Raw genomic sequence first — 12,360 nt, 5'->3', positions numbered from 1 at the left:
TACACTTCAGAATATTGTGTCATTTTGTGGTATGAGGGAATTTTTTTATGTTTTCCCAGTAAATGGTGTCCTGAAAGATTCAGAAGTTGCTCGTATCACTAGTAACCATCCTCCCAAATTGTGGTCAGCTTCTTCAATTTCTTTCTACTTATCAGGATAACACTTAAAAGGCACAAATTTGCATTTTTTTCGGTTTTTGTCTTCTTTTTCATGGTGATGTCCTCTTGCACAGAGATTGTGTGTTGGTGTTTGGCTGGAAATGGGATTTATTTTGTACCCCCACTGCTACTAACCTATTCAGAGTAGGTGCCAGATTTTGAAATGGTTTTCTTTTCCTATTATGTGCTAATTTAGTGGCTTTCAGACCGTGACCCAGTAGGTGACCCCTTGGTAAGTTTTCTGCACTCCACCAGAATAGTAATATTCGAGAGCAAAAAATTTAATGGGTTCCATGAAAAATGTCACTGGCTGATAATAATGTGCAATTCCAAAAAGCACAGGTAGCAGTGTGCTAATGTGTGGTGTTTCCTCCTGTCCCTGGGGAGCAGATCTGGCACAAACCTGTTGCAGATGGGCCCTGCTGGTGCCTAGAAAAAGGGCATTGAGATGGAATTCTTCCCACACAGCTTATTCCTGCCTCCATTTCCATTTGCACCAGGCATTGTACATTTGTTTATGAGACAGCCTTGTATTTCAGGCTTAAGCTACTTGGCAAGAACCCTTTCACTTAATGAGAAACATCTCCTGACCTACATCAGTTTGGGTGCTATTAATAACACAGCCCTCACGGAGACGAATGGCTTCGACCGCCGGCTGGCAGGAGCTGTTCTGCTGAAAAGAAGCATCATTTGTTTCCCTCAGTTAATTTCAAAGTGTTGTTCTGAGGGGGAAAAAAATCCAAAACAAACTTGCAGCTTTCTTTTATGGCGTAGCTTAGATGAATTGTATTTTGGCCCTTAAAATGTCTGCAGGGTTTTTGAGTCAGCTGAATTACTGGTTGTGGTAATGTCAGTAAGGGAAGAACTGTAGTCATCTACTTCGGATGTGATAGAAGTGCATCACTGCAGCCTGTTTACTTTCCTGTAAAACCTTCCCTTTATCAGTTTTGCATGGCTTTGCTGGTACCCAGAGGGATGGGGTTGAACACGTGTGGCTGTATTTTCTGAAGTCGGGACTGTGAGTAGTGGCTGATTTGACGTGATGGAGTCTGGCTATCAAAGACTTGTGTGGCACAGCACAGGTGTGGAAGCTCGGCAGAGGAAATTTGGCACCCTTGGCAGAGGATGCTGGTGATCAGGAAGAACCAGCGATACACAGCTTGATCCTCTGCTGTGAGAGGGAAACAGGCAAAAATAGCTGGAGCAGTTACAGAGAAAAAAACATGAAGAAGAAAGAGGAGGAAATGTTTGGAAGAAAAGCATGAGCCTGGTGGCAAGCTTTCTAAAATGCTAATTCTTAGAAGGAGATACTGTAACTAATGAATGGAAAATTGTCCAAAAATATTGTAATTCAGTGGCAGTCTGTAGAAATGCAAGGTAAAATGAGTCCACCTTAAGTGTAATCTGTTACTGTGTACTCATGAAAAATGTATGTGTAATAGGTAACCAAATTAATGTGTGGCAACATGGTTTTTTTCTGGTAGACTACTTAGAAGAAATTAATCTCCTGGAAATCATCACTTTAAGTGTATTTACAATAAAGCCTTGCTATTCTTGTTACTCTGTCAAATGTAAATGGCCTCAGACTTCTAAGAAAGTATCACCATACTGACAGGATAATAATTTGCTATGAAATGCATATTAAATAAATCCCTTTGCAGCTGTATCATTGGAGGACAAGACAGTCCAGCCATGCCTGTATTTAATCAGTGAGGCTGTTGTCTGTTGATCATAGTGTTTCTACATCTGCTTAAAAAAATCCTGGATCTGCTTACATGCTTTTTAGATGAGTAGCAAACTATGCACCCACTGCTCTGCAAGGATTCAGTTTTTTGAAGAGAAAGCGCATTCAGATGGTGAAGTTTGGTTTTTAAGTGAAATGAAAAAGCGCTCCTTATTATTGATTAAAAAACAACAGGGAGATGCTTGAAAATTGTCTTCCAGTGCCTGGCTCACCGTGTCACTGTGTGTTTTGCTCTGGGCAGTTCATGGCTGTGCAGCCATGGCCCTGAGCTTTGCTCTGGGGCTGAAATGCCCTCCAGCTTCCTCCTCATGGGGCTGGTGTCACTCAGGGCCTTTCTCCAAGGCTCCTTTGCAAATCCAGGCACTGATGGATGCCGCACCAAAGCTGGCAGATGTTTCGGAGGAGCTGCTCTCTGACTTCTGCCCTTTCCTTCCCCATGCAGCTGAAGGTGGCCAGAGCAGTGGGCAGTTCCAGGGGAGACCTTCTGAAGTGTGGTCCCAGTGGCAGAGCCAGCACCACAACCAGCAGAGCGGCGACCAGCACTCGCACCCGCAGCCCAGCCAGACCGAGGTGTTCCAGGTGAGGAGCGCTCAGCGAGCCCAGAGTCCCTCTGAGAGCCCTTCAGTTCTGAGAGAAGAGCCGTGGCCCTCAAGGATCAGGGTGCAGCAGGGCCTGGAGCACTTCCCTGCTGCTGTCTGCTGCCATAGGCCTGCACTGCTCTTAGCTGCCCTTAGCTACTGAGGTGGCTTGGGTTTCTGCCACACAGCAGCATCTTTGCTGATGCAAAACACTGTTTTCCCTTCTCTTTGCACCCTGTACTTAGGGCTTGCCTCTTTTGCAGAGAACCCGTGAAGTATTCCCAAGTGAAGTGTCTTTTTCATTCTGGTGCTGGCCTCTGACTTCTCAGGTTCAATTAGGTATCAATGTCATTCTCTTTGACAGTTCATGAAGGAAAGGAGTCTGATACTGCATAGCAGATAGTGACCAATAATTTTTTAAGGTTAAACCCAGTCAGATATCAGATAGGTGGTAAGCAGTCGTCTTCATCTACCTAATTAGCTATAATTCTGAGCCTTGACTACACATAGTGAAGTCCTATATAGAGTAGGCTTTCAGAAGTTGGCTAATAACATACTTGTCCTTGCCTAACTGGTTTTTAAATTAGATGAAGAAGACAGTTTACAAGAATACAATGCAGATAAATGCAGGAAAGACAGTTCAAGCCCCAAGCAAGGTTTAAAAGTGGGGCATCTCCTTATCTTTCGGAAAGTAAATTCACCTGCAAGATTGGGCTCGTGTGCAGCTGCTCGCAGGAACGCTGCAGAAGAGATGTGAGCATGGGAATACTCCTGTGTGCATGAACCAATGCTTCCACACAAGACCAAACAACAGCACTTCATCTGGAATAACTGCCTGTCTGCGTGCTCTAAGCCATGGCCCAGGCAGGATTGGTGGATTGGTCTGTTGCATCTCTTTGTGTTAGCAAAGTTTAGTTGCTATCCAAGAGGATATGCAGGGTAATTCCAGTGGCGCTGAGGACAGCATGGTTTGATGGCCAGCAGAGACAGTGTCTTGCTTGTTTCTTAACAAACTTCTCATGGAGTTAGTGGAAAGGAGGACCGTGGGATAAAAGGAGAACTGAGCTCATCTGCAGAGCTCTTGGAGGCGAGCGTGCATTTGGAGGGAAGTAGGATAATAGCTGGATGTGATCAGAAACTTGGATGAGTTTAAAGGCCTCCAAGAAGTAGCTTGGATTGTTTGTGCCCAAAGCCAGCCGTGGGTTAGCTGGGCTTAAGGAGAGAGGCAGACTCAAGAGGAGACCTTGCTGAATCTGTGCCTGAGGAGACTTTGCCACAGAGGCCCCAGCAGCAGAAATGCCTTCAGAGATGGAAATGTAGACAGGAGGGGGCAGCTACAGCTTCCCTTTGGCTGTGAGGGAATGTGGGAAAACATGAAATAAATGCAAGTTTTGGTCAGAAAATGAAGGTTGACCCTGGCAGCTCAGACTCTGCCAGTCGTGTTCACCGTCTCTCTCACCACGTTGACAGGGATGCGTGAAGACTTCAGATGGATTTTGATCAGTCTTTATTTTGGGGGAACTTCACAGTATGCAGCAGCTCTTGGTTGTTCTTTCACAAAGCAGATCCTGTGAGCTTTCTTACTTGTTCTTTTGGTTTTGTTTTATTGTAAGGATAATGAGCCATCCCTGACAAGACTTGGCTTTGTGGTAAGAGCTTATTATTGTAAGGACTGACAGGAAAAGCAAGCGTAAACTCGGGTTTTCTCAGCAAGGGATATCTTTTCCCTGTGGCTTCAGTCTCCAGCTGAGAGGAAAGGTTGAGTGTTTTTTGAAGGCTCCTGCAGAGACCTCACTTGGCTCAAGACCCTTGAGAGCAATTACCACGAAATCCCACTTCTCCTGAGTTCCTGCTATTTCCTCTGCCTCTGTACATTCATGAAGGCTGCTTGGGCACCTTGTTAGCTGGGGTGGATGTCCAGTGTTGGGTGTTCCACAGAGCAGCGTTCACCTAGAGAGTGCTGGTGAGGAGATGAGACCTTGCCCAAGGCCATCCTGACACAGCTGGAGCTCCAGTGTGTGAGATGTTGTGTACTCCCCATGCAGTGAAACCAGAGAGTTTGCTTCTCTCCGTACGTAGCTGCCCATTCCAAGGGGAGCTGTTTCAGTCTGGGAGGAGTAGGAGGCAGCTCAAATATATTTTATTCAGAGGAGCAATCCAAAACTTCTGTCCTGCTTAAGTCCCACCTCTTGTTCAAAAACACTGCAGCAAAACAGAAGTAGCACATAAACCTTAGCCCAGCCCCCTGCACAGGTCTGGTTTTCACCTTACTTATCTAAACTTGGCCTTTTCTGGTTTTACACTGAAAAGATGAACAGGAAACAGTTTGTGTCTGGATAATGTGTTGGCAAGTGACACTTCACTTTGATTTTTCCTTATCGTGCAGGACATGCTGCCGATGCCGGGGGATCCCACACAGGGTACTGGCAATTACAACATTGAAGATTTTGCTGACCTGGGCATGTTTCCACCATTTTCCGAGTAGCTTGCGAAGCAGAAATGGAAGTTCTTCTTCTCCAAGGCCATTTCAGTGTAATTTTGGCGCTGCTTTTTCTGTGTTGCATTTCTATAGAAGCTACTAAACCAGAAGACACATTTCTCATGTTTCAGATAGTGGTGTAGGGCTTGCTCTCTCCTCCTTGGGGTGCATCAGTGCCGACAGAGGAGCTCCAGCACTTGGTAGTGTTCATTGACAGCTGCATTATTTTTTTTTTATTTTATTGTCATCTACCTCAGAGATAAAAATTTTGCTTGTTTTTAAAAAAAAAAATCTCTGAGTCTCAAATATTTGAATGTGAATGATACATAATATTTCCTTTGAATGGTAATTTTTCAATAGATAACGAAGTAACAAAGACTAACAGAGAAAAGGTAAGCTCATGTCTCGTTACAGTGCCTACCGCTCAATTTCGATGCCTTGCTTTAAGCTTAAGTTTCTGAAAGCAGACACAATATTCTGTTTTCTTCGATTCTTGTAGGTTTTAGGTCACTTTAAATGTTGAGATTAAGCAACATAATGTAGGCCTCTCTCACCAGAAGATTCAGCTCTGCCTTTTCTAACTTAAACTTGAATGTGTGTACATTTTGGTACTTTATGTATATCTTGTGCTGTATGAAGTGATTTCCTGTACTGGTTTCTTTTGCCTTTACAAAGGGTCCATTCTGGAGTGTACTGAAAAGGTTGATGATGTATGTGAAGGATTTGAATATCGTGGAAGTCTCCATCACTTCACATAGGTGTTCTTACTTTTAATTCAGGTGGTTCTCTATTCAGAACAAACATTTACTTACATAAGCTATTAGTCTGGTTTTGCACTGAATTGAGGCCTATAACCTTGTACATTTCTCACTGGCTGCTTTAACTATTATTGTTCTTGCTTTCCCAAAAATATTGCCTCTTAAAAAATGACTGTAAACACATCGAGATTGCATTTTCTATATTAGCTGCATTTCCTTTCTGTGAAGTACTTTTTTATACTGTGAAACCTCACATTTTAACAGTGCAGGGTGGTGGCCTGTTACTAGGAAATCATTCAAGCTCATTTGCTGCAAGCAATGAGAAGGTTTTGTAGTGTGTAATTTTTTTAGAGTGAGTTGGTAATAGATATTGATTGGACTGTTGTCCACTGCATACACAGTGATAACTTGAATTTTTGCTTGGATTCCCAAGCAAATGCTTCTGTTAAACCCTGTTAACCCTATTCCGTTAAATATGGGATTTTCAGCTTACCAAGTTTGTTGAGGACTCTTGGCTTCTCTGAATGCCGTATGCTTTTCCAGAGAGGTAAGTTAATCACCTTCCTCTTGGGCAAGTCACCTGCCTTATGTCTTCATCAGAGATGTGGTAGGAATCTTTTTGTTCACTATTTCATATGCATGATGACTTTACAGAGGCTGGATTGTAAGGATTTTATCTTGATCATGTCTTCTGGGATGGGAGGAGAAAGAATTGCTCACGATGCCCCGAGTTCCTGCATGCAGGTTGTTCATAACCTTGAGGTTGGGTGGTGGTAGCCAGCCTCTGCAGAGGAGGAGTGGGCAGCTTGCCTCAGCTTTTGGACATTCAGGGGCCATCACGGACCTTGAAAGAGCAGCCCCAGAGTGTAGCTCCCATCCAGAAGATCTCAGTGTGTGCAGCGATTCTTAGGCTTCACAGGATTAAGCTCTGCCTTCTCATAGCCCCTCTCTGGGGTGTCTCTGAGGAGGGGGGACATGGTGCATATCACCACAGTCCATATTTTTGGGATAACATACTGGAGAGCAGGCAGGCCCTGCCCCCACAGCCCGCTCTGGCCATGCAGGTTTCAGGCGATCGTGGCCCAGGGACATGGCTGGCACAGGTGGGGCTGTGCCCATCTGACACTGCTGTCCCAGCCTTCTCCCAGATCAGCATGCAGTGTTCAGTAGCCAGGAAGAGTCCTTACTATTTCTCTCACTAAATCTGGGACCAATCTCTTACCCTATGTGCAAGTGGGGCTAGGGAGTCTTTTTTTTTTAGGACAGTTTTGTATATTTCTAGATGAAGTACTGGAGAGGCCTCAGATCTCCTGGTCTGCACTTGCCTCACCAAATCACACTGAGAACAAACAAAAATCCTCCTATCTCTTCTCCCCCAGAGATCAGGAAAATACCATCTTAGGTGAGCAAGCCATGTGCTTATGCACTCTTCTTTTAAATACATGGATGTTTACTCTCTTGGAGCCATCTCCCTTTCCCCTCACGCTGCTCAAATGAGTGACTGCTCATGGAATTGGATAGGCAAAGCTCTGCTGCCTCAGAGTAAAATTCACTGGTGTCTGTAAGATGTGCCTGGATGCTGCACCAGTGAGTGAGGTGCTCAGTGTCTGTGCAGGGTTTTGAAACGGGCTGATTGTGAGGGAGGGAGCAGTAGGTGAGCAGTTTGTCTCTGCACAGAAGATGGTTGACATGATAAATGTCAGTTCTTCTGAAATTTTTATAAATTTCTCCGTAAAGTGAGTAATGAATTCAGTGAAAAAGTGCTGTTCCTCTGTTTTATTTTATCCAACAAACTGCTCTAAGTATATTTATAGTTTATTTTGCTTCCTGAATTCAATTTAAAAATAAGGTTTTTAAAGTAATTTTCTTTCTCCTGACATCAGCAATGATAACTTCCTCAGCGTGTCGTGGGTTTTATACTACTGGAGAAGGCTTCCCTGTGTACAGATTTTGGTTGTGCCGTTAGAAGTGCACTGTTAGAAGAATTTTAAGCACATCTCTCTTCTTCTTGTTGTTTTTTTGAAGTCAGTACGCCTGAGGGATCAGAGCATGGACTCCTTCTCACCTTGTGGACTCCTCCTGCCTTTCTGGTTGGGAAAGGCGATGGCTGCTCTGTTAAGGGCAGTGTGGATAGTGCCAGGTTTGGGTTTTCCTTGTCAGCCCTTACCATCCCCCGTTTCTGTTGTGCCATCCCGAGCCAGCGCTTTATTCTCGGCATTTCCACCCTTCCCCTGCTCCTCTCCCATTCCTGGCCAGCCCATCTCTCCCACCCTGGGTGGGAGGCGTTGGGCTGCCATTCCAGAGCCAGCGAGGAGGGAGCAATCAGTGAGTCTGGCAACTTTGTGCTTCTGAGCAAGCAAACGCTGCGGGTGAGGCTTTGCTCGTGCTGCGGGGCGCCGTGCGCTGCCCTGGCCGTGTCCGCGCCTGCTGCTCCCAAACAGCTGCTCCAGGTCCTGTGGCTGACAGAGCTGTGTAGCCTTGGCTGTGCTGTATCTCGTGTTTGGTTACTAAAGCGACTTAACTTATCCTATAGCTGCAGTTATAAGGTGCATTGGGAATGCTGATGTTTTTATTACGTGCTGTCAGTGTAGCTTTGTTGGCACTTTGGCTTCCAATTTCCAGAATTTCATAGGTGGTGGATTTCTGATTTCTTTCGTGGTTTTTTTTTTTCTAAGCTGGAAATAAAGCTGTGGTTTCTGATCGAACTGTTGCAAAGACGGTGTTTCTTGAAACTGAGTCTTTTGGGTTTTAAACTAATGGAGCAAGAAACTGCAAATAGTGATGGTCTGGGTGAGTTATTTCAAGGAGCAGACATGTAGACTGAGACAATTTTAGATACTAAAATATTTCTATTCATTTATTCAGACAAGCAATCCAAGACTCCATCACATTACTTGTACAAGTGCTACTGGCAGTACTTACAGTGATGCTTTAACCAGATAGTTCCATTTGTAGCTTTGTTGCCTTTTCTTTTCTTTTGAAGTACAGTATGAAACTGTAAATACTTCTTGCAGAACTGCCTTTTTAACTCTTAATTACTTCTGGCACAGTGTTAAATAGTGTTGGATTTACCCAATTGCTATGACATATATTTTTATACATAGGTGTACTCTTTTTTCGAGAATAATACAGCCATTTTGTCATTAATGCCTTATTGGTGTCATACTGCTGTTGCTCTTTGTTTGCAAGGTATCGAGTGGACTAATTTCTAGTTCAGATATTCTCACTTTTCCTGGCAGTGCTCAAGTTTGGCTTCAGGTGATTTTTGCCAGAGCCCCATTTTTCACAGTTGTTAACTGTGAGAAGAAGAGAATGTGGGCTTGGGCTTGTTGCTGTTAATGGAGCAAAGAAAAGGTGATGGCATCTAATTGTCTTTAAAAGGTCAGTCTTTTCCTACTCTAAACCAGAGTGCATTTCATGATATTGATGACTGTGGGCACTGATTACTTTGTGTAGATTAATGGTCTTTAAAAAAAAAAAGGGAGAGGGAACAAAAAAAAAAAAACAACTCCAAAAATGGGCTTCTGTCATTGTTAGGCACTTGGCTACGTATCTGTTTAAACTCTTCATATTGATGTGAAATTGTGCTGTGGATAAAGTGTATTTTGTACTTCTGAATGTTCTATATTTATGACTAACAAGTACAGAATCAGTTGTGTGTATGTATAACTAATAACTGCCTTTTTAAATTTCATTAAAATAAAAATGTCATGAGCTGTTGTTAATTCCTGTCTTTCTGTAAATAAGTAAAATATGCTGTTGGGAATTGTCAAGTAAGAAATAACCCTGAATTATAAGATTAATGCCAAAAATCAGAAGATGAGGCATTGATCTTTGTCTTTGAAATCTCCTCCAGTGCTGTGTGGTTGGGGACAGGATGTTCCCTTTCATCCCTTGTAAAGGCTGTCCAGAGGGAGCAGGAGAGGAATGATGGTTTGAGAGCTCAACTTTTAAAAGTGTTCCAGAAAAACATTAATTAACAGCCTGTTCTACTGATGATGCTGAGGTGTGTGAATTGGTGTCTGTATTGTAGAGGGTTTCATTAGAACACAATTGGTTTAGAGTTAATTCATGGTCTGGGGCAGTATTTATTCACTCCCTGGGGTGCTATCACAGTGGTTTCCTTGTCCACCTTTTGGTCTCATTGTTCAAAGTTAGAAATACTTGTATCCTTGCCACAAACATTCTGCTGACCTTTTCAGATTGCCTATGTAAGGCACATTTGCCTTTCACTGTGGATCTGCATTGCATTTATGTTGTTATTTCTTTGTCAACTTGATACTTTGTGAGCGGGATTTACCTTGCTCATCAATCCAAAAAGCTGGTGACTGGGCCATGGCAGGAGCTGAGGGCACTGTGCTCCAGGGCCTGCATTCCTGGCACGGGGTAGGTGGTGTTTCCACAGCTCATACTCCATTTTCAGGGCTCTGCCTGTGGAGAACAGGCATGGGCTCTGCTGGAACCCGGCCGGGAGCTGGGGCACTGGGATGGGCTGAATCAGATGCAGCCACCAGCCCCCCCTGCTCTGCTGGGCTCTGCTCACTGTGTGCTCATCCCAGAGACACAGGCTGGTCAGTGAAAACGGGCCATTCGTGCTGTTTTGCTGTGAAAATCGGGTTTTCAACGCAGTGATGTTCTTTTGGCATTTGCTCAGGTGCTGGGTGAGCGTCTCTGATGAAGGGGCCATGTGCCAGACCTTGAGCCCCATTTGGAAGTGCAGCCACTTTCATCCTGGAGCTTTTCCGGTGCATTTTAATAGGCTTGTAGCTGCTTTTGAAGAACATTATCCAAACAGAAAGGCACACACAGAATGGGTGTTGCACCCATGCCAAGCAGGGTGCAGTGTGGTTGGGCTGTTTTAAGATCCCTCCTGGCACTCCTTTCATACGGGTCATCATTAGCTGTGCTCTCACGTGCTAAATCAAGTGCACTTCTGGACACCGTGGTGACAGCTGGGTGTGGGAGTGCTGGGAGATACTGATTTTGGTGTGGAATCTGGGTTTGGAGATGCTGGATGTGGAATGCAGCCACGTGTTTGGTGACTGATGGTCGCTGCATCTCAGCAGGATGCCGTGGTAGAAATCCACCCAGACTGGCAGGCAGGGAAAAGTTGCAGCTAAGGCTCACTGTGTCCCTACACTCACCATCTTTGCCTCTATCAGCTGACACTAATGACTCAGAACAGCAGGTCAAGTCTTCATTACGATGATAGAAATACATTTTTCTTAATTTTTCCATGGGAGCTATTTCTTAGCCACATTTCCATCAAAATACCATCATGGTTCAGGAAGCATTACTCATTAAATTTTCCCAGTTTCTCGCCAAGTTGTATATAACAGGGACAGATACAGGATGAATTCTTCCATCCTTTTTTACCAAGTTTCAACATATTCCTGGTTGAAAATACTTGGCAGCATCTTTCTTCAAAGTTCGTGGTCTGTCCCGCATAAAATGAAATGGAATCACTTGAGTTGTATTAATGGATTTGGGATCAGATCCAGAGGTTGCTGGGGCATCTTTTCATTAGCTCTGGAAAAAATTATCTTCTAATTATAGACTGGCTCTAAATACTAATATACAAAATGTGCCACTTGGGACCCAGTTGAAAAAAATGTCACTGCTAGGCTCACCCCTGGGCAATGCAGCAGTGCAGAAGTGCATTGCCGTGGCTTTTGCAGGCAAAAGTGCTGTACACACACCACTGCAAGAGCCTGGGGTCAGGAGACAGCCCCATCTGGGAGCTTTCCCCAGTGCACACACCCCTTGTTGGAGGAGACTGAATCCCCCAACACTTCGGTGTCCTGCTGCCTGTTAGAAATAGCAAGTACCTCTTTTCAGTGAGGAAGGCGAGGTTTTAAATACTTAAATACATTTCTAAAAACATGAAGCAGTGCAAGGTTGAACTACTGTGGTGCACTCTGTCATCCCAAACACGTTTTGGGTGGCTCTCAGAGCCTCCCCCAGTCACTGCCCATCCCTGGCTGCTGTGGCTAATGGCCCTTCCCTTGGAGCCCAGAGCAGTTCTGTGTGTGGCCCTGATGGGAAGCGGCTTCAGCCTACAAAATAAAATCACAGGATAGTTATTTTCCATTTAGCACTGGAATTACTGGCCTGTTAGACCCATTGCCACTGAGGAGCAAGGATTTTGAAGACCTGAGGTGCTGTTTGCTTTGTTATCTGAGGCCTCCAATTTGCTAAATGAACACACAAGAGAAGACGCTGCCCTGGCACTGTAAACACAACCCACTGCCTTCACTGCAGTGCGTGTAGCAGGGGGCAAAGGCTGGATAATAATACTTCCCACTCAGTGAAGGAGTTTGTCCTGTGGAACTGTCTCAAAAGCAGCTCTCCTCTCCCTGCCTGTCATTTCAACACGTCCTGGATGTGACGGACCAGGGATACCAAAGCGTGACTCACGGAGGGGATGTAAATGCTGTGGGATTCCTTCCTTCATGTAAATCACACTCAAACAAATGTTGCATTGTTTCTGGTTCGTGTAATTCAGAGCAAAAGTCATCAGGAGGCAACACTGTACAGTGCTGCTGCTGCTGAATTAAATTTTATTTCATTTTTAAATGGGACGGTTAGTGGATGTGTCTCATCCTCCTCCTGTTACCTGCTGCTGCTTTCTCCAAGAGAGCGC

The 12,360-nt window shown here is 44.5% G+C and overlaps 1 protein-coding gene across 5 annotated transcripts in view; it reads left to right on the top strand.

Annotated features, from left to right (window-relative positions):
• Nucleotides 1-9,442, top strand: part of ARNT2 (aryl hydrocarbon receptor nuclear translocator 2) — a 98,886-nt gene extending 89,444 nt beyond the window's left edge. For all 5 annotated transcript variants that reach the window (XM_039557673.1, XM_039557674.1, XM_039557675.1 and 2 more), the window contains 2 exons: nt 2,345-2,481; nt 4,867-9,442. In XM_039557673.1, coding sequence (XP_039413607.1) covers nt 2,345-2,481; nt 4,867-4,965 — 236 coding nt within the window. In that variant the 3' untranslated portion in view covers nt 4,966-9,442. The remainder of the gene's footprint in view (nt 1-2,344; nt 2,482-4,866) is intronic.
• The last annotated feature ends 2,918 nt before the right edge of the window (nt 9,443-12,360 follow it).

The sequence above is a fragment of the Corvus cornix genome, chromosome 10, assembly GCF_000738735.6.
Source record: "Corvus cornix cornix isolate S_Up_H32 chromosome 10, ASM73873v5, whole genome shotgun sequence".
Taxonomy (NCBI): Eukaryota; Metazoa; Chordata; class Aves; order Passeriformes; family Corvidae; genus Corvus; species Corvus cornix.
The sequence above is the reverse complement of the archived record's forward strand: the minus strand, read 5'-3'. Positions and strand labels throughout refer to the sequence as shown.